The sequence below is a fragment of the Amphibalanus amphitrite genome, unplaced genomic scaffold (genome assembly GCF_019059575.1).
Source record: "Amphibalanus amphitrite isolate SeventyFive unplaced genomic scaffold, NRLGWU_Aamphi_draft 000021F_arrow, whole genome shotgun sequence".
Lineage (NCBI taxonomy): Eukaryota > Metazoa > Arthropoda > Thecostraca > Balanomorpha > Balanidae > Amphibalanus > Amphibalanus amphitrite.
This window is the reverse complement of record NW_024881517.1, coordinates 1,033,841-1,055,898: the sequence shown is the minus strand read 5'-3', so window position 1 is coordinate 1,055,898 and position 22,058 is coordinate 1,033,841. Positions and strand designations below refer to the sequence as shown.

Here is a 22,058-nt window from a genome sequence, read left to right as displayed (position 1 = left end):
TGAGGACGGCCGAGTCGCGACACGCGGCGCCGATTAGTCGCCAGCGGACTCTCACGGCCTCGGGGGCAGCGGAGACGGACAGCGGGCGAAGTGAGATGTACCTTGGGTGAAGTGAGATGACCTCTTGGTAAAGGAGGTCCTCTCAGCAAGATGATAGGTGAAGCAGGGTGCTCTTTTGATGAGTAAGGTTTCTTTGAATAAGAAAAGATGTACTCTGGGTGACAGGAGATATTCTCTGAATAGGCCGTTTCAAATTTGCTAGCCTTTAGAGACAGGTGATATGTTTCGAAGCGGTCCTGTCCCCTCATGCAGCTGGACTGCGTATCAGCCGAGGAGGCTGCATCCAGCGGCCGCTCTGGGTCCGATCGCCGGGCGGAGGTGCGGGTCGCCGCGCCGGCCCAGTCCTGTCTGCAGGCTGACCGAGCCTGTGGCGGTACACGTTCCCGGGAACTGGTGACTGGGGGTGGCGTCAGCACTGCGCTCGGCGCCGCGAGGTGTTCGCTCCGAACGTGCAGACCTGGCCGGGTTTTCCGGACAACTTGTCACAATTACGCATTAGCTACGATGGGCAATACTATCAACGGACACTTTTGGGTCGTTTCGTGAAGTCGATCTTAGCATTGTGTGGCGGCGGTGGGGGCGCAGACGGCGGCGTTTATTTTGATTTCCTGGCGCGATTGCGGCGGCTGCCGGTCCCCGCTCGCGTGCCGGCGCTGCGACAGCTCGCTGTCTGGTTTGCTCAGAGTGCTAACTCGCTGACTCAGCTGGCCCGAATCGGTGGCGGTTTTCATGTACGGCGAATATCTATGCAGATAAACTGGTTGTGATGTTTTAGGCTAGCGCAGCGACACGGCCGTGCAAGCGCGTTGAACTGGCATTTCTGAGGCGTTCAGGCGGATGCTGTGCTGACTTTGTTGGATTGAGCCGTTTGAGCTGGTTACTATGTTACGATTCTACAGCTAGACACTGTTCTTACATAAGATTAGCAGGTTCGGGTCCAAGACGGATCCTAGTGTCAATGAACTTCTTTCAGCCTCGCTAATAAGGCCAGTGTAAGATTACAAATGCAAACAAGATTCTGTTCGTGATGTTCCAACGGTACCGATCAGACATTTTGCATACCTACCGCATGGTGAAACGAATCCAATCAGTAAAAGTCAAAACACCATGTGTCCTTATGCTTGCTTGTGCTCTCTTAGCAATGTCTCATTGGCCACTGACCCAGACACCTGCGACTCGCTGCTGCAGTCCTTCCCCCTGTTCCGTCGTCGTCCTGCAGTCAGCCGTGTTATCACCGTCACGTACATCGCTCCTCCCCTCTGACCGGACGTGACGCGTCCCTCGTGACGCTGTGACGTAACGCTACTCCACTGGACGGCACTCGGTCCCCGCCATCGTGTGCCGCCTCGTTTGATCTGTGGTCACGGACTGGTGACGGGTCTGTCCGAGTGGAACCTGTTGGCTCGTCTGGGGAGGAGGCTGAGGTTGTATGGGACGGGGACTGAGGGTGAGAGGAAACTAAGGGACCTAGACTGAGCCAGGGCGGCGGGCGGTGGTACATACCGCCGGGGTCACCATTGAGTCACGGGAGGAGCTCGGCTGGTGCTGGGCGGACCTGGTCTGCATACAGACACCATTCCGCTCCCATTGGTCCTCACACGGCCGCCCTGGCCGCCCCGCTCACCGGCGCGGCAGGGCCGCCTCCCGCGCGCTGCGCCTCATTTGTTTCGGAGCTGCGCGCGCCGGCCAAAAAACAATGTCAGCTCGGCCGCTCGCCGACGTCGAATTAGCATTTCATGTTTGCTCAGTCGATGGAGCGGAGCGGCTGTCGGCGCTGACAGGGCCGCGCCGCTCGGAGGGCAGGGAGAGAGGGCCGGGAGGGCGGCCGGCACCCTCCCCTGCGGCGCCGCCCCCGCCCAGGTCAGACCCACCCGACCTCGGCCGACCCCCGGCCGCGGCGACGCGCAGGAGGCGACCCAGACAAAAACGGCGCATGTTTGACGTTCGAGGTGGCCCGCTGAGACGCCCACCGGCCGGTACAGCCACCGACCCGACCGGCCTGTCCCAGGGCCGTTTTTCGTGGTGGGATGTGCCCGAATATTTGTGGGATTATTCGAGCAGGCGCGGCGTTCGGATGGATAAACGCCGACACTATCGCTTGGAGCATCTGCATGTGATGTGTGCCGGAGAACGGGGCAGCAGTCCCAGCCAACCACCCAGTGAAGCAGACACGAGCGAACTACTCCGTAAACCATGGCGAGGATGATGGAACTGAAGACACTGGGCTATATACGAGGGGGTATCGAAAAGTTCTGATCATCACATAGAAGATATAGACCGATTTTGATGATTTTTGGTTGGTATTATATTTGGTTCTTAAGAACAATGCTCCCGCAAAGAGAATCCTGAGAAGTGGTTTTATCTTATGTAGGAGAGACTTAGAAGTAAAAACGATGAGTATTGGGCCCATTGAGGACCGAACTGTCATCCAACTAATGCATTTGAAACGGTATCACACTGAGAAAATACATCAAGAACGTGAAATTAGTTTATGGCGAGGAAAGCCCATCTCATGCACTTACCGAAAATGAAGAAATAATTTTCAACTTGGTTGCATGGCCCTTGCAGGGGAGTCTAGAAGTGAGTGACTACCAGTGACTGACAAGGTGGTGACTGTGAAGGAAGTGGAGGACCTCATCCTTACAGATCGTCGTGTGGCACAATCGGATGATTGTGCAACAGAAAGGTCTCAATGCTGGCAGTACCTGAAAATATTATCAGCGAAGAACTATAGCCGATAAAGGAGTCAGCCCGCTTAGAAGTTCGTGTGTCTACTTTGTTCAAGAGAATAATGTGTCTTGGCCTTTCGAAATGAAAGCTAGGTCTTTTTTTAGGAAATTGAAGAAATCTTCGATCATTTGATGACTTGTGACAAATACTGGGTCTATGTGTATGATCCAGAGACAAAAAGATGATCAAGAAGTTAAAGCACGGCACATCTGTCCTTCTTAAAAGGCGAAGATGCAGAAGCCGATATGGAAGGTCAATGCTATCAGTGTTGTGGATCTGGCGTAGGATAGTCATTACCGACTGTCTTGATGATGGTCGGATAATGATAAGCAAGCACTACTGCACACTTTGGAAGAAGTTGCGAGATGGCCTCAAGCAGAATCGCCGCCAAAAAGCCCAAGAAAGATGCTTTATCCGCACCGACAGCGCCCCCGCCCATTCTTCCTGAGCTGCGATTGAAGAAACAACATGATGTGGACATTAAATCCTACCGCATCTAAGAAATTCACCTGACCGGGTGTTAACTGACTCTTAATTATTACGGGAGATGAAGAATCCACAGTATGGCCGGTGATTTAAGGACAGAAATGACGTCATTGATGAGGTGGAGCAGTGATTTACGGGACAGTGCGAAGGTCCTACAATGACCGCCTGAGGCAGCTCAAGAAACGATGCAATAAGTTTGCGGTCGTGTGTGGTGACTTGTAAAGGAGTAATGAACATCATGTAAAAAAATCAAATTTCTATCACATCTAATTCATGGTGATGATCAGAACTTTTCGATACCCCCTCGTATTTGCAGTGCTTTCAGCGGCTGAAATACCGCGCTGACGGCCAGTGAATTTAGTGCGGTCGGCTGTGCTCATCCTGTAATCGGCTGGAATATGCATGTGCTATCGACTGCCGGCGGGTATGTGAGACGCGTGACGGGATTATAGTACGGCTCAGGTGCCCGGAATGGCCCATCGAGCGGCGGCGACCCGGCCGTCGGCCGCCTGCGCTGGAGTCGCTGGAATACCCTCCGGCCGAGTCTGACGGCTGCTACGGTCGTTTCAGCTGCGAGTGAGTGTCTGGCATTGTTCACGAATCATGTCAGCAGTGAGGCTGAAGTCTGCAGATGCATGCCAAGTTCATTTTAGCTGCAGGTGGCTAACAGTCACCACCTTGACCGTCGTCCGTTAGTCTATCGTGGGTCATCACTCAGCTCTGTGTGACCTGTCCTACTCACTACCTTCTGAGTGTGCCATTTTGGAACAGAGCTCCGCTGTTGCCGAGTGCCTGTCTGGCGCTCCAGTAGGGCGGTCGGTGATGGTGTCCATCACTTTGCCGACCTGTTGCAGGCCTTACCGGGTCCGGCCCAGCGGGAGGGGCCGCCGGGGGCGGAGCCGATACCTGGTGATTCACGGCTGCCCAGGTGCCGCGGGTATCGACACAGCGCCGCCGGCCGGCCAGCTCCCTTTGTTCGCGTCCGAGCGGTAGCCAGCAGGCGTCGTAAACGGCCCCCGAACGGCGGCGGCGTCTGGGGAGGCACCGGACTGGGAATGGTGGCGGCGTCCAAGGCAACACCGGGTCGGGAGCGGCGGCGGTGGATGACCGACCGGGGACGAGAGGTGCGGGCTGATGCACCAATGCACTGACTCACTGCACACAATGCACAGTCTGCACAGTGCACACGGTGCCATCGGGTTACGACTGCAGTGCTCAGGTCTATGGGCCGCCGCCTCTTGTGTGAGGTTGTTGGGTGTCAGAGTGCACTCTTCGATCCTCGTTACGGATATTTATCGGTCATGCAGTGCAGATACAAACTGATCGATTCGTTTGAGAAGCTGATGAGCTCAGCGGGAAAGTTGAGTATCGATGTTATTACGGATAAAGGCGCTAACCAACTCTTTCGAATTCCCCAGGTGTGCTGGGTAGGCACAAGGGTTATCACACCAACCACCTGCTCAGGATCAATGATAAAACGGAGCTTGTGTAATGCGACATCAGGCATTAATATCCATCTGTCACAATCCAATCTGTCGCGGATTGTTTCTATAATTCATCCCGCATTCTTTCCGCTAACAAATCGGTTACACGTGATCGTTAATGAGACATGTCAACGGGTCCAATTAATTACCCCGCCGCCGATGAGGTATTTTTACCGTGGACTGGTGGCCGTATCTGGTGCCACCTGCAGTCATGAGCTGCGGCGTCAGCCGGCCCGCCGCCGCAGAGGCACATTTTTACACAGAGATCGTGAGAGAGAGGTCCCTCTGAGGTCAGCGAGTGGCCAGAGAGAGGGCCGAGAGGCGGCGAGAGCGGCTGTCGAGGTCGCCACCGTTCGCCGCAGCCCTCCGCCGATTTCTCGGCGTCGTGAGTGCTGAAACCGGCGGCGGTGTCCCTCTGACGCGCCGCAAAGGGCTCACGCGCGCCACTATTGAAGCACCGCCGCCTGCCGCTGGCCGGCTGGTCGTCCGAGGTTATACCGGTCACGAATCAGCTGACACCGAGTGTCTCTCAGCGCGTCAACTGACGATGCCGAGGTCAGTTATCAGCTGATGAGGTTCTTCGCCGTTGGCTAACCGCGTTGTCTCGCCCCGCCTCCGTGTCGCGCTGAACAGATAACGCTGACCCGGACAGGTGACCTGTCACTGACCTGAACAGGTGACCTGGGACGTCGAACAGGTGCGGGTCGCGTACCTCCACGCCAAAACACCATCATTCAACCGCCGCGCGCCCAGTCGGCCCGATGAAAATGTGATTAGGCCGGCCCGAGTGGCCCTTGCAAATGACCCGAGCCTGTCGGCGCGCAGCCATTAGCCGGCCCACCGCCGCCCACGTCACCATCCCGTGACGCTAATGATGTGTTCCGGTGACGTCACTGTGAGGTCACTGATGGCGTACCTGGGTCACTGGTGGAGCACCTGTGTCGCTGATGGCGTTCCTGTGTCAGTGATGGAGCACTTGTGTCACTGATGGTGCCCTGACGTCAGAAGGCGGACCGCTGCTGCTACTACGTCATTGGAGAGGATAGGTCACTGATGGCGTACCTGGGTCACTGGTGGAGCACCTGTGTCGCTGATGGCGTTCCTGGGTCAGTGATGGAGCACTTGTGTCACTGATGGTGCCCTGACGTCAGAAGGCGGACCGCTGCTGCTACGTCATTGGAGAGGGTGACGTGACTGGAACGGATGTTGTCTCTGACGCCATTCTGGGCTCGTGCGGGTAATTTTTACCCGACCATTTTTGTCGGCTTAGGTGTAATCGCTGATTCCATAACCTCTCCAATCCGTTCCACATCACTGGAGTGCTTGTGTATGTTTTTCCGTAAAACTGAGGTGTGGCTACTGGATCTGTGAAGTGTGGTGACGTCATTTAGGATCGGTCTGTTATCGCCCTGGTGACTGCCAATTCTGGATGGTTGCCAGTTCACTATGCAGTATCCAGCCAGGGCGGCGTCCAAAGCCTCAATGGACTGCTCACTCATTCATCCTTGACCAGCTCTCTGAGCCCATGTCTGGTTCATAGCCGGCATCCGGGCCTGTAAATTTACCCGATCGACACACTTGTCAGTTCACTGCGAACTGCATACAGCTCACGCCAAAAACTGATCAGACTTTTCACTCTATGCTGGCGCCCTGCTGACGCCGGCGGGTATCCCGCAGCGCGGTCAGAGTGCCGGACCGGCCACCGGCACAGCTCCCGGCCTGTTCATGACGCGTCGACCATGGAATAAAACAGCGATCGCACACGAACGGCCTGTGCCGGGCCTGTACCGGACTCGGCATTATCCTGCGCTGTCCCATATGGCGTTGCATGTCGGCTGTGTGGGGCTGAGTGTCGGACGGTGTTCGGCCGGCCGCCGGGCGGGCGGGCGGGTGCCGCCGCTCGCCGGGGCGGGCCTTATCACCAGCGCTGTACGAACCAGTGTCGCGCGTGTCGTGCTGATTGAACATAGTGCCAATGCATTAGGGACGCGCTCCGACCGGGTTCCTGGTGGCTGTGTGAGGGGAGGGGGTCACGCGGGGCGCTCTGGATCCGGCATTGGTATTCCGGTTTCGTCCGCGGCTGATGGTGCACGGGCGCGAGGACATTTCACTCATCTAGGTATGTATGTATATGGCGAGCTGGCTCATAAAACGTGTCCGCTTTATGACATCAGATTATTCCTGACTGTGCCAACTTGCGATGACCTGGCCTGTACGACCGAACGACTGCCGTTCAAGCTGAAGGCTCATACGTTGATGTCTCTTTTCTGCACCTCTACTCAGTGCCATTTCTAGTCACGCCGGGCATATGAATCACGGAGTGTGTTCAGGACATCTCTGCTGCCTCCCACCCCATTGCCCCGGTGGTGTTGCGCGCCTCACCCTGTCGCGGCCGGCAGTGCGCTCCGCCCGTGTGCGCGCCGCGTGGGCCGGTGAGCGGTGTGACCGCCGGCGGTAAATCAGAGTCGCCGTCGGTCCCCGTTACCCTGCCGCCGTTTTTGTGAGTCGTGTCGCCGGGCCGTGGTCGTCTCCGTCACCCAGTACAAACAGAACACCCAGGCACACACACGCGGGCCACATAACGCGACCGCCGGAATGTAGGTGTCGTCCACCGTGGCGGAACACGGCCAGATTACTCCCGAAAATGGGTCTCTGCTGAAAACTGACACGGCCAGAGCACCACTGGAACGTTTAGTCATAGGCTAATTTAGTTATTATAGTTAGATATTTGAGTGTTGGAACTTATGCGTCGGTCGAACAGTGTGGTGATTTAAATTAGTCGTTTCTTGGTAAAGCGAGATGCCATGTGAAATGTTTGATCCATTTTATCGACTTGTTTCACTTATGTTTTACGCAGCTATGTCGCATAAAGGCGCTGATTTTTTCGTGACTGCCGTGATGTCAATCAACTCTTCTCAATATATTTGCCTGGGGATGACATGCGGCTGCTTATTGGCCACATCGGATGGGCGGGATAAAAACTGGCGGAGAGGCGGCTTTGCCTCGGCTGGGACATCTGATGGATTGCTCATCTGATCGGCCCGGCTGGAATGTGTCCGTCACCGACCGATCACAATATCAGTCTAATGTGGGAATGCGCTGTCGGCCGTGGGAATCGTACAGCGGAGATCGAACTATTGCTTATTTGGGGCCACGGATAAGGTGCATTGTTTGGGACGTTTTACAATTGTGTATTTTTAGTGTGACTTACCAGGAAACCGTTTTGTCAAGACTTATTTTACCGTTCTCTGGATTCCCGAGCCGAACAATTTGTCGTTCGGTTGTTTTTATAGTGCTGGTCCACCAAAGAATTTGTCATTCACAAAGGTTTTGCACGTTGTCAGACTGTGAGGAGACCATTATCCGCCTTGTAGTGGGAATTTTACGGTATGTGCTGCCACACGCTGTGACTCGTTTGAGGTCTGCCCTGTTTATGGCTGGACAGAAGCCTCATGTGATTGTAACTGCAGGCCGATGCAAGGCGCCAATGTTCACGTTTGTGCACCTAAAAATGGCATACATATATATTGTCAGTGTCCACTTACTATGTCAGAGATGCTGAGCGCACGTAAGACAAATATTTTAGCCACCAAAAATCATGTTCATTTAATTTTACCTAATAGGCATCCTTATCTGATCTATGATATACGGCTTTGATATTTTATTACGACTTTTGTTTGTATTTGTGATAGGTACCAAAGAAAGACTTCTTCGCTCAATCTACAATGCATGAACAAACGCCCTTGTTACGAGCGAGCGAGCGCAGCGAGCGAGCGAGTTCATACTGAATTAAGGGAAAATCCCGAGTACACTGTAAAAAAAGTTTAGCATTTGGGGTACTAACGGCTGCTATTCGTAGCACCTTTTAGCGTCAAAAGAACCCTACGACGTATTTACAAAGAAGCATGGTGCTAATACTGTGCTAATGATAGCTAGCATTCCCATGAAATATTATAAGTTTAGATCACCTATTCTTCTACTGAGCTTAACGTCTACTTCTGCTAGTACCCAGTGCATCAGTGAGTGCTCTTTCAAGCTGGATTTCTAATTAGAACCATTTTAAGTGTTTTAGAAGTTGGTAATGCTGAATATGGTGCTTACGTTAGTATCACAAAAGAACCGGACATGCTTACAGAGGAACCAAAGATGCTTAAATTTGAAATTGGCGCCAAAGGAAGTAGCTAAGCCATTCTTTACAAATCCCTGGGAGTCTTACACTAGCACGTTTTGACGGCGCAGAGCGATATGCGCATGCGCGTGCCAGCTGTTTCCGGCCAGGTGTTGCGCCATTTTAGTGCAGTCCGTTGGTCGCGTGGTGGGAGTGTGTGCACGTGCTCCGGGATGAAGTGAAATGAAGTGAAGTGAAGTGCTCCGGGCACATGCCACCGAGTGATAGCTCTGGAATGATAGCTTAAATCAGCTATTATCGGTGGAATCCGTTGTGCGTGGCATGGGAGTGCATGCCCCTGCTCCGGAATGCAGTGAGGTGGAGGGAAGTGCAGTGCAGCAGTGCAGCAGTGCAGTGAAGTGAAGTGAAGTGCTCCGGGGCCGGGTGGTACATGAGCATACGCCACCGACACATGCCACCGACACCGACGTTGACCGACATTGGTGAGTCTGACACATTATATCTTTCGACATTATCTTATATTGTTTAAGTGCTTCATATTCCGACTTTGGCAAATCGCGCTTCTTGTCTGAAAGGAAAGTTGTGTTGTTTGTGAAAATAGCTAAAAAAAAATTGGAACTGATCCAGTTTTTTTTTTTTGCTCCAGACATGGGGCCTGGTCAGTTCTTCCGTCGACTGTCACTTATCAATGGAGGACAACTACGACAACAACACGGGGTCTCCGGTACCGTCTGCCACTAAACGGCGTCTGGTCGTGGATGGGGTCGAACTCATGGCCATGAACGGAACGTCGGTTCAGCGACCCCCCCCCCCCCCGCCTCCCCCAGTCGATCTCGCGTTAATCGTCGGTCACTCATACTGCGAGTGAGCAGGTATATGAGCGACCTTTCGTTCTTTCCCGTGCGTTTGTTTTGTGTGTATATTTACACTTGTTTTTCATGCAGATGATATGAAGTGTTAATAAATGTTCTATTATTATTTTTCTTTTTTAGAATGTTTTGGATGCTTGAAAGATGCACTTACACGGGAATATTGCAGAATGCGAAACACAATTATTGAGACTAGTTATCACTGATCTAGGATATAACCGTTTTTTGCACGCCTTTTCGGCTTTTTACAATTTCCTTTTTGGTAATTGATGAGTCCTTTTTGCAGTAACTAGTGAAAGTATATGCTGCTAAAGAAAGCAGTTTTTGCGAACTTTTCATGCAGCAGCTTTAACTAGTATAGATATTCTACTTTCAGCCCCATTGCTTTCGTTAGCATTATTCTACTTGTCGTGGGGTAACAATAGCGCTAAAACGGTTCATATGTGAGTACGGAAGGTACTAACTGCATGCTATTCTTAGCACCTTTTAAAGTTTAGCACCGCTAGGGTACTGAAAATTGGTCTAGCAGGTGTAGGGTACTACAATTAGTACACGGGTGCTAAACAAATATGTGTACTTATATTAGCACCTCGATACTAAACTAGATCTCAGTTAAGTACGAATAAAATGCTTAGCTTAGCACCGCTAGGGTACTGAAAATTAGTCAAATGAAAAGTACCTCTATGGTGCTAAACTTTTTTTACAGTGTATGAGCGGCCGGCCGGCCGGCCGTGGGGACGCTTTTCAAAAGCTAATATCTTAGGAACGGGACATCCGATTCACAAGCGGTCTTCTTTACTGAATGTCACTTGGACGTAAAAGTTCTGTGGTGTGATGGCCACCATGCGTTCTTGCCAACCACCGCACGTGGCGCGTGGTAAAGTTGGACATTTTTTAAGAACCCCAAAATTGCAACCTCAATAACGGCACAACGGTTGGGCCGATTGAATTGAAACTCGGTACACAGTTAGGTCTCCATCAGATAATTCATCTGCATGTGTTAAGGTTGGGGTGCTACAGCACGTGCGCACGTGCAGGGGGCGCTCCCAGATCTCGAGAACGGCTGGGCCGATTGCGCTCAAATTTGGTACACGGTTGGGGACCAGTTAGTAGGGTGCCGTGCAAAAGTCAGTTTGGACCCCGCTTGCACGTGCGCACGTGCAGAATGCCGCTTCCAGATCTCAGGAACGGCTGGGCCGATTGCGTTCAAATTTGGCACACCGCTAGCGACCGGTTAGAAGGGTGCTTTGCACAAGCCTGTTGGAAGTACCCTCTCGCCCTTGCGCACGTGCAGGGCTCACTATCTCGCTCGCTCGTTCTTCGCCCAAAAGGCGTTTTACTGGTATGCTGTGTGCTGGTGACCTGAAAAGCTCCAACTTCCAAATTCATTTGTAAACGGCAAAACTAATCGTTAACTGAGCTGCGCTCGTTTTTTCATGTCAGGAGACTGAAAAGCATTGTTCGTTTCCAAACACGTAGCCATACCGTTCGGCACGGCGCCGCCGTTTCTCTAAAATAAATCACGTCCAACGTCTGTATGGAAATGGCCCGAACTCCGGGGCGTCCTATGCGAAATGAAACATACCATATGTGGACAGGCGCCGCGGCGGCGTGATATTAGTACCGAACACCGAACGCACACACTGAATTCCAATTGGCGTGCGGAGCGTCGGCCGCCGTGGCGGTGTCCCAGGCGCGCCGGCCCCCGATTGAATGCGTCACGGACGCTCCTCGGAGCTCTGCGTTCATCACCTGCGTCTATCGGGGCGGCGATCGGGAATCGAAGTCACAGGATACCTCAGAGATGCGATGTCGCGTAATTCGAAACCTCTGGCTCTGGCGTGCGGTGTGCGGTTCAATACCCGCCCAGCCGAGTCACTTACCGAACGGCTCGATCGCGGTCCGGTCGGGAACGTGTAAGGCTGAAACTGCAGAGTATGTCGACCCGGCCAGCTCGGGTCGTGTGGCGGCCTGTATGGTGTTGTACTGGTGTTGTGCCTCTGGTCAAGTCGGACCATGGGCTGTCGCGGTGTGATGTTAAGTCACACCCTGTGTTCCGTCCGCCTCCCTCCTCCCCGTGCCGGGCGGGGACTTTCTCCTCCGCGCCGCGCCGCGTGTGCGCCGCGCGTCCCACGCCGGTCAGCGGCAAACTCCGATCCACTCCCGTGATATCACTTCATTGGAACCATTCATCATCTCACACAGTCGAAAAATTCATGGCTTGACCGGCGGCGGCCGGCGCACGGGGGCGTATGATTGACCCGCCGCGGGGGTGCCGTCAGCCGGGCCCGTGGGACTCGCCGTCCAGCCGTGGGCCCGCTGGCCGACCTGTGAGGCAATGCTGACCGGGCCCACGACCCGCCGGACCCCGCTGATCCGCCTGACCTCGCCGAACGGTCCTTTTGCTGAGTCGGCGAGCGCACGGACTCCAACGCTGGTCTGTGTTGTCCTTGAGTGTCATTGTTTTCTGGAGCACGACGGGTCCTTTCCTCAATGACCCCTGGTGAGTGGCGATTACACTGGCCAATTCACGCACACTGAACCGGTATAAATCCGATTCAGCGCCGAGGAAAAAACGTGATCCTCCGCCAGCGCGTCCAGTTTCTATCCTTGTTCAGTCACCCTCTTAGAATTGGAAATGGAGCTCGGGCGCAGCCTGTACTTTTCTCCTCTGGTCGTTTCTCGAAGCCCTCCCACCTGTCGGGGCTGTGACCCGCTCTAACCCTCTCACCGGCCGGGTGCGGGACTCCAGAGGCGGCGGCGGCTGTCCCTGGGGCGGCGATGGACCGTCGCGGGTGGTCCAGCGGGCCGCGGCAGTGCCCTGCGGCAGCACGCGCGCTGCCCTGTCCCGTCCTGATTGCTGACGGTCTGACGGCCGCTGTTTTGATCGGACGCCGCCTTTCGACACGGCGGGTGTTTTCTTATCGGCCAGAGTAGCGCAGACAAAGGACACTGAACCGATTAGATGCTTAGAAAATTCATACATTTTCTGACTTTAGTGCTAAGTGATATGTACATTTTTCACCGTATGGAGGCCACAAGCTGTTCACTTCGCTACCAGACTTGGCCAGTAGTGGACAGAAACCTCAGCCAGTGAACAGTATCTGGTAGATATCTTCCGAGGCACCCTCCGACAGACGGACGGCATACCCGTGCCTGCCCTCCGAGCTCCGGCCAACCCTTCACTGCCAGCAGGCCATCATTAGACAACTATTAATGGCTTCACTCCCAAATCAGGACCGGCCGCTGCCCTTGAAGGTGAAATGCGGACCGACCGAAAATTATCGACGCAGAACACTTCGAACCATGAGCCATTGTCGGGAGGTGGTGGGTCGTGGTGGGAAGAAAAAAAGCGACGACTTGCCGTCGTAGCATGAGTTTTTAACTCCCTCAGTGAAAGGAAGTCATACGACATATAATGTGTTTCCGATGATATCTTTCATCCGTCTTGACATTGAGTGGATCGATGATACAAAACATATGCGATTAATATCGTTTGCTATTGGTGTTTCGTCCGCGTCAATAAGTCACTACATTGTCATTTTGTTTTTGCCTCGATCAGGGATGTCTGAATCCCACTGATCGATTGCCTGGTTCATGGGGCGCCAGGACCTCAGAGCCAGTGTGAAGTTTAGTGAGGAAACTGGTGCTAATTGCTGACTCGTAGAACCACCCACTACCCAGCTCGAGGACTGCCGTCCCGCTCGTCCGTCGTTCGCCACCCTTGGCTCTGCCATTTGACGGCCGTTTGTCCGCCATTCGTCAGACACTGTCTGTCATTTGTCAGCCGCTCACCGGTCATTATGGTGTCCGACCACGGTGGTGAGGTCGTGCCCCGGTCGTGTGACATCTCCCCTGCCATTCCCCGTCCCCTCTCTCACCGCTCCACCCATATCCGCTCAGTAGCGGTGGCTGTCGCCTGCCCGGACCTTGTGAGCCCGCTCACATCGCTCCTGTCCCGACTGTGGCCGCCACCGACTTCGTGTCCTTCCTCCTCGAGACGGAGAAGGGCGCTCTGGAGCCCACTCGATCGATGTGTTTCCTCCCAGTTATTCCCTCTGCTGGTGGTCATTTGTTGCCGATACCGATCCCAGAGTGATGGTCTGTCTGCGAGTGTTCGAGGATGCCCAACTGAACCAATCTGCGAGACCGATCGCGTTCCAGTGGGTCCCGATGGACAGTGCACGTCGCGTTGGTCGAACGGATGGTCCTGGTCGGCGTGGGCTGGCTGGCGCCGGCTGGTCGGATATCGGCTGGTAGCCTCGGTTGCGTCTGGTCTTCGGTGGCACGGTCGGCCCGTTGGCTGCGGCTGGTCTTCGGTCGGTTAGCTGGCTAGCTGGTCGGCTATCGGTTGGCTGGCTAGCTCGTCTGGTCGGCTCTTCCATCACCGTCCGTCGCCACATGGCTCGTTTATCCACACCTCATTTAACGGCGCGTCGTTTAGGAGACACGGCCAATTAATAAAACGCTTGGCCGACCAAGCGCCGGCCGGCTCCCGCAGCCGCGCTCTTAGCGACGGTGACGAAACTGGCGCAGATGCGGTGAATTCGGATACGGCTCGAGTGCTCGAGCCATCGCATCGGACCAGTCGGCACATTAATTGTCACAGCGCTCTTTTGTTCGCCGCGAGTCGCCATGGCAGCCTTTTGTTCCTGGAAGACAGAGACAAGGCGACGTTGAATACAATATGGGGCCGGTTTTTTGACGCCGTCTGGTGTTGGAGATGGCCATCAGCTCGCCTCTGGCGGCTGCTGGGCGCGTTTGTACCGACAAACCGCGGCGCTACCGGCCTGGGGAGGCGGCGCGGTGCGCGGACGGCGCCCATTGTCTGCCGGGCGGGTCTCGCGGTCCGAGAGACGCCGGCCGGGCCATGATCCGACCCATGAGCTGGCTACCGGTCCGGGGAGCCCATTCACTTCCCGCGCAAAGAACTGCTCTCGATAAAACTCTCCCGCTCGACCGATTACCGCTGCCCCCGCTCAATAGACACGTCCGTCGTTTGGAGGAGGGATGAGGGACGGGGAGAGGGGTAGCGGCCTGGCGTGACGCCGTGCTCTGGCAAAAACGGCACGCCGCCGGCTGGCCGGCGTATGATTTTCCTGTCAGAGCGAGTAGCCACAGGTAAAAACGGTGCTCGGTCTAGTAGTGCGACTTGTGCACGACTCCGGAGACCGGGGAGCTGGCGGACCGCCCTGAGCGTCGGCTCCGAGCTCAGGATACGGCTCCGGAAGCCCGGCGCAGAGAAGGGCTTAATCAGGAGCAATGACCGCTGCGAGGAACAAAAACCGCTGAATACATTACCGGCGGCAGTAAATATTCTCTCCCCTGCTCTCTGAGCCCGGTGTGGGAGCGCGCTGGCCGGCGGAGGAGGCGGCCCGGTGCTGGTAGGACGCAGGTGTGGGCTCACCCTCGCCCGGTGCTGCGCAGGCTCTGCTTCTCCCCCTGGTGTAACCCGTCGCCGTATACTGCAGACAGACATTATCCGGTCCGAGCGCCGCCGACGGACTGCGCACGCACCGTCAAACCCAGTCTGCTCGTGCCCCATTACCAGCCGGATGGCCGCCTCCCGCTGGTAGAAAGTAGCGCCAGCACCACGCTTCTACGTATTTCAAAACGGTTGCGCAAGAGTCCGGAGGTGTTAAATTACCTTCAGGGGAGCAATCACGCGCTTATTACTGAACGTCTCACTTATGCTGGTGGCAGGTATTGTAATGTCGCTATTGTAATACAGAGTTTTATTGCCAGTACCAGTTACAGCGCCGCTGTAGTAAACCCCCCGTCTAGCGGCCGGTGTCGCCGTGTTTCCGTGCCCGCGCCTCTCTGACGTTCCCGTTCTCTGTGTCCGCAGGAAAGTGTGCCGCAACTGTAAATGTCCACGGGAGGACCACTCGCAGTGCAGTCCGGCGGCGATGGGCGAGCTGCCGCCCGTGCCGGCGGCGCCCAGCCCCCTGGCCAAGATCCTGCCGGGCCGCAGCAGCGACCCGCAGCGGCACAGCCAGAGCGACGACGACTCGGGCTGCGCGCTGGAGGAGTACACCTGGGTGCCGAGCGGCCTCAAACCCGAACAGGTCAGTCGGGGACGGCTGCCGGCGCACTGAGATAATAGGGGACTGCACAGTGCACACTGCACAGTTATGGGTACGGGGCGGCTTGTAAGGGCGACTGAGGCTCGGCGTGCATTATTAGAGGGCAGACACAAGATTACTTTGACCAGGAACCCAGGTTTGAATCCGCATTGCCGTACCAGCGGAACCAAGCATGACTCGGGCGTCAACAGGACTAAATGTTACATGACGCGCGCGCTCAGGTATGTTTCTCAGGCAGCGAGTATTTTGTTTTGTGGCGACTGCAAGGCTAGTGGTCTGAATTCCGGCGGTGTTTTGAGCATAGTTGTCGGGATTTGAGGCGGTAGTTTCGGCTGGTTAAGTGCAGGTGTTCGGGGCTGGCTGAGGGCGTGCGGAGCGCGGTCCCCTTCCGGGCGGTGGCGTGCCGGCCCGGTTCACTCAGTGGCCCGTACTCAGCCTGTACTCGGTATTACGCTCGGCCGTGCCGCCGCGGCGCACAGCTTCCGTGTCCGGGCTGTGCTCAGTCGGCCTTTTTGCGTCGTATGTTGAGGCGCTGTTCAGGTCAGGTCAACAAACTGAAAATCCGTGTTCTTCCACTTGTTTTCGCACAAAGACTTGAGGCTTAGGCTGAGTTCATTATCCTCTGACACTATACGAGCACCATTTTAAACCGTTGAGCTGTAGTTGCTTGGGGACTGAATGCTGTCTCCCAGCTCTGTCACCCAGTTCTGAAGGTGAGCGGACGACTTTCTCAGAGCGCACCGGGTCGGTGTATCGCTCTCCTGTATCGCGGTATCATGTCATCACACACCGACAATGGCTCGGTGCGACAGCCGGCATGACATTGTCCGAGACGACCGCTCCGCTCGGACCGGGCCCGAGCGCGCCTCCTCTGATCCGCAGATAGAGCCACCGAGCACATAGCCGCGGGTACGCCGGCGCTCCGAATATGCTAATCACGCGTCCGGCGCACACCCAGAAAACACCGATTCCGCTGGAAATCTAGACCGATTTCAGGTCGTTTTCGGGCGTTCTGTACGCGCCTGTCGTTCCGGCGGAATCGATGTTGTCTTTTACGTGTTTGGCGTGCGATGCTCTCTCGATAGCCTGTTCTGTCCTGGGAACACCTGTGTGGCGTTCAAACAGCCCCTGACCAGCGGTCTCGGGGCGGAGCTGCAGAAGACTGTCCGTCCGTCTGTCCGTCCCGGACACTGGAGAGATGGATGGGTGCGGACGGCGGACGACAGCCCACCATTGGGTCAGTCCGCCCGAACCGGACACGTATCGGGGACCGCCGCGGCGGGCCGATCGTTCCACCTTTTCGGCCGCGGCCAGGATAGCCATCCGGCCGGCCGCTTTTGACTTTATGGCAGGAATTAGCTGGAAAGATGGCCTCATCGCGGCCTCGTCCGGGCTCGGCTGGCTGGAGCGGCACAATTTACGAGCGGCTCCGTCAAATTTCGGCGTCGGTACGGCGGCCGCTGGTGCCTCGGCGGCTGGGCTAGCCCAGCTCCGGGCCATCTCCCACCCAGCGCCCGCAGAATCTGACCCCAGCTCGGAGCTGCTCTCTGGGTGCCTGCAGTCGGTCGGCTGTGTCACCCGCTGCTCCGGTTTTTGCGCGGCACGTGCTGGTGGCGTGCGGTGTCAGTGTCTCCTCCGATGGGCCGATACGAGCGGACCGGCGCACCGGGCGGCCTGTATTGCCGGTCGGGGGTCGGCCCAGGGACCGATAAGGTCAGGTGTGAATTCGCTGGGAGCGGTCGGCCTCCCCCGGCCGCCCTTTGTGCTCTGTGAACCAGTTGACAGGTGACTGACATGGCCCGGCAGATTCCGTTCAAACTTTCCGGTCCGCCGCCCGCCTAACTGTCAACGGATTGACGGTCGAAGGTCGTTTACGATAATCGTAAACACTAATTACCGTACTGGCCTAACCCTTTTCATCTATCAAAGGCTCCGCCGAAGTGCACTGGAGCTGTCATGCCGTAAAGGCATTAGGAATGTTTTTATCACCTGGGCCGCTCGTGTTCGGCCGTAGGTGTGCAGTAAAGGCGGAGAGACGCCCTCCGGTCGGGCGGCGTTCGAGTGGTCTGGGACGGCGGCCTGGTGGGCAGCGTTCCTCTCCTCTCGGCCGCCGCCCGTCCCGGAGAGCTGCACTGGGCAGAGCTGGGCTAGGCTGGACTGAGCTGGGCCGGCGGCCGAAGGCTCGGTAATGGGTGTAGCCGCGCGGACCACCCCATACTTCAGACGGAGGCCGCCGCCCACAGTGCGCAGTAATGAAGCCAGGACTGTGGACGGCCTCACTGCCGGCCGGCCAACTCGCGGTGACGTGCAGGGCGTGATGTAAACCTTCTGTGTTAGGCTGCCACACCTGAACTGATCGCTGTGAGTTCACTGGTGCGTTACTGATGCGGAGTGGTATCTTATCGAGCCGGAATTTTATTCGAGTGTTATGGCCCCACTTTATCGAGCGATTGCGGTTTAAATTCTCGCAGCTCAGCGATCCAGAAACGGGGCGTGTTCAATCGGGCTGAAACCCGTTCACCGGATTCCTGGAGTGATCGTGATGGACGGCCGAGACCCTCGGACCGCGGTCAGCTGTCCGAGTGATTCCCGGACCGCGGTCAGGCGGCCAACTGTCCGTCAGCCGGTGTTGACGTCTTCACCGAGCCCCGCTCCGGTATCTGACGTCTGTCTCCACCTGCATCGCTCCGGTGTCTGACGTTCCGACCGACAGACGTCACTCCACAGCGGCGGCGCCAGTGACGCGCCATCCGTCGCTGCTCGGATGTGGTCGGACGGTGATCCATCACCCAGGCGCGCGGACCGCTCAACGGGTGAGCACAGAAGACGTGAGCCTTGCACGACCGTCTTGTTTACCTTATTGACGGCGTGGATAGCGCGAGGATGTGTCCCGTGTCCTGCTGAAGTCTGTTTTAAGATCGCATAATTCCGATATGCACCAGGCTGCTCTCATTAAACTTGTTTTCGCATGGATCGGGCTCGATCTGTTTTGGTTTACCCTACCAGGTGGTCTTGGCGAACCGGCTGAGGGATGAGAACGGGGGATGAAGTCTGAGGGACGTGGAATGAAGGAATGAAGGACGGGGCTGGCCACAGAGGGCAGCGGATGTTCGGGATGCTTCTTGAAGACAAATTTGGGAAATAATGTGACGGTTGGAGAGGAAATCTGGATCCTGAGGCCGCTGAGCGTAGTGCCGTGTGAGGTGCAGCGCTGTAGCCGCGGAGGACCGGCGCTCGCCGGTGCACAGCGCTCTCCGCAGCGCCGCCGCCGGCCGCGGCCGTCCGCCGCACGCCACTCCTTTGTTCGGCGCGGCTGACCGGCGCCGGCGGCGGGCCGAACAGCGCCCCTCCGCAATAAGTCATCGCCAGGAATTCTCGCCGCTCTCGGCCGGCCTCCAGGCCCCGGGCGCAGTTTTTACACAGCTCAGCCGCGATAGGGATGTTCCTCAAACGAGGCGTCGACGGCGCCGCCGCTGCCGGCCCTCTCGGCGCGCACATTAGGGCCTGGTGCGCATTGTGCTCTCACTCTGTCGGCCCGCCTTCCCGTAAACCGGGCACCGCACCTCAAAGGGGCTGCCTGCCGGCGACCGGCCAGGGACGGCCGCGCCCCTCCCGGAGGAGACCTTCGGCGCGCCGGCAATTAGCCCGGCTTGTCGACGCTGGTTTGTGATGCCCGGCAGCGAGTATTACTGGGCGGGCCCAGCCGGCGAGGTCACGGCGCTGCAATCGCCGCTGACCCCTGGCCCGGCGCGGCGCGGCGCGGCCCGACCCGGCGCTGCACGCCGTGGTGTCTGGGTGTCTGGACTCGGTCCGGCGTCCACAGCCGTCCCACAGCGCTCCTCGGGCGTGAGAAATGTCTTCCGAGTGGCGGACAGCGTCGTCGCGCGGCTGTTGTTTGCTCGCCAAACGGCGACATGCATCTTTATTATGAGCAGAGAGTGGCGCCCGACCCGTATGCGGTGCACGTTGCGTAATTGCGCTGTCTCGTCCGGTTTGCGGCGAAATGTTGCGAAACGTGACGTGCAGGCGAATTGCGAGTGGGTGGAACATTGTACGGCTACGGTAGAGCTGAGCACTTTCAACACGCCTAAATCAAATCATCTACATCTGCAGGCTTGGTAATCACCTTCTAATTAAATTAATACCCTCACCTGGTAAAACCGGAGTTTCGCCAGAAACCGTTATTTTGCTATGAAACCGAATTGATTCCCACCAACATCTGCGCATGAAGTGATAATCCCTTTCGACGCGCAGCTTTGTGCTCACCATGAAGTCATTCCGCCAGCCCGTGGGTATTTCCCTTTTCTTTCCTCCACTGTTGGGGCCGTTCTCGATAATTCGACGGCGTCCGTTTGCATGGTTTCTCGGTCTCCCGTCTAACCGTGTCCGCAGTTCGGTCACACACGCCCGGGTACCTCGTGGCGTGTCCTCCCTCCTGTAATGAGGCCTCCGGGCAGCGACGATTGGTGGTCTCTGCGAACCGACCCACCCCTCAGCCCCGCCCCGGCCCGGCCGCAGCCCTTTGGCCCCGCGGACCGCAGCCGCCGGGACCCCCGACCACCCCTGACCACCCCTGACCGCCGTGACCGCCGTGGGACGCACCGCCAACCGGCCTGTCGGGGAATCAGAGTCAGCAAGGCCCGAGCACGTAAAAAGATTTGGAGGAAACAGCCGGTCTATTCATCACTCATCCAAACATATTCTGCTTCAAACATCAAGCACACTGAGGACCAAAACATCATCGGTCCGCCATGATCCTTCCTCCTGGCCCTCGTCACCAATCTGTCCTTCCAGCTAATGCGCCGCTACTGCCCTACCGCGCCGCCATCGTACTGAAACAGCACCACTAAATACATGTAAAATACGCAACACTCTCCCCGGCCGCCTTGGCGCAGGTACGTACCTAATACCTGAGCCAACTAACTTATGTCAGCAAAGGTCAACAGACGCGCATGGTACGTCACGACAACATATGAAATGAACCAGTGTACTCCAACAGATCAAACGCGAATGCATCGAATCAAACGAAAAGCGGCAATACCAAGCGTGCCTACACATTCTAGTCTAAGGAGAGGAATAGGACGGAGCAAGCTCAAGGCAGTGGAGTCGCTGTACGGCTCTGGTTTTGAGACCCCTACCAGTTCGCACCTCAGCGGATCTGACCCGTCCGTCTCGACCAGGGAACAGACGGGTGACGACTCCCGTCTCCCATAAGAGCCGAGGGGTCTTCTCCTCATGGACCAGGACTAACGAGCCAGTCGTCAGGTCACCATGAGCTTTGCCGCGCACTGCCGGCGGCAGGTTGCGGAGATAGTCATTGGTCCACACATCCCAGAATTTGTTCAAACGCATTTCACAAATGCGTGCCCTCTCAGACAGCGCTCGAGGATTCACAGATGTCGGGCTTTCTGCGATCTTGGCCTGGAACCCCACGCTGTGTCCACTCAGAAAATGGTTCGGAGTGAGTGGTCCGGGACAGTCTACGGTATCACCTTGGAAGGTGAGCGGTCGTGAGTTCACACAGGCCTCCACTTCACACAGGACGGTCTCGAGTTCGATGCGAGTCAGGCATCGCGTACCGAGTGTCTTACGCAGCGCAGTCTTAACTGACCTGACCAGCCTCTCCCACCATCCTCCCCACCATGGGGAGAGAGGAGCGATGAACTTCCACTGCGGTGCGAGCCGTCCGAAGCACCGCCTCAGAAGAACATCCGCGCCGACAAAGGTGCGCGCGTTGTCCGAATAGACGATTGATGGCACCCCTCTCCTAGCAGCGAATCGACGGAGGGCCATCACAAAACTTTCCAGGGAAAGAGAATCGGTCAGTTCTAAATGCACCGCGCGGGTCACTGCGCACGTAAACAAACATATGTACAGTTTCTTCCGTGGAGAGTCCACGGAAAAAACAGGTCCCGCGAAATCAACACCACACACAGCAAACGGCGGGGACCGAGTCACTCTGTCCTCAGGCAGAGGGGCGGTGCGCTCTGAGCACGCCGGGGCATCCTGCCGGCGGCAGGCGATACAGCCTCTTACCACACGACGCGCAATGGTCCGCAGACCAACTACCCAAAACTCCGACCGCACAGCGGTCATCAACGTTGCGACACCGGCATGACACATCGTAAGATGCTGCTCCTGAACCAGGAGGCCAGCCAGGTGCCCTTTGGGTAGGATAACAGGGTGCTTGGCTTCAAATGACAGTTCGGAAAAC

The 22,058-nt window shown here is 56.5% G+C and overlaps 1 protein-coding gene across 1 annotated transcript in view; it reads left to right on the top strand.

The window, feature by feature from the left end:
• The window catches only part of LOC122391228 (protein prickle-like), a 43,265-nt gene that overhangs the window by 4,906 nt on the left and 16,301 nt on the right, over positions 1–22,058 (top strand). The window contains exon 2 of the mRNA XM_043384942.1: positions 15,607–15,826. Within this exon, the coding sequence (XP_043240877.1) occupies positions 15,607–15,826 (220 nt within the window). The remainder of the gene's footprint in view (positions 1–15,606; positions 15,827–22,058) is intronic.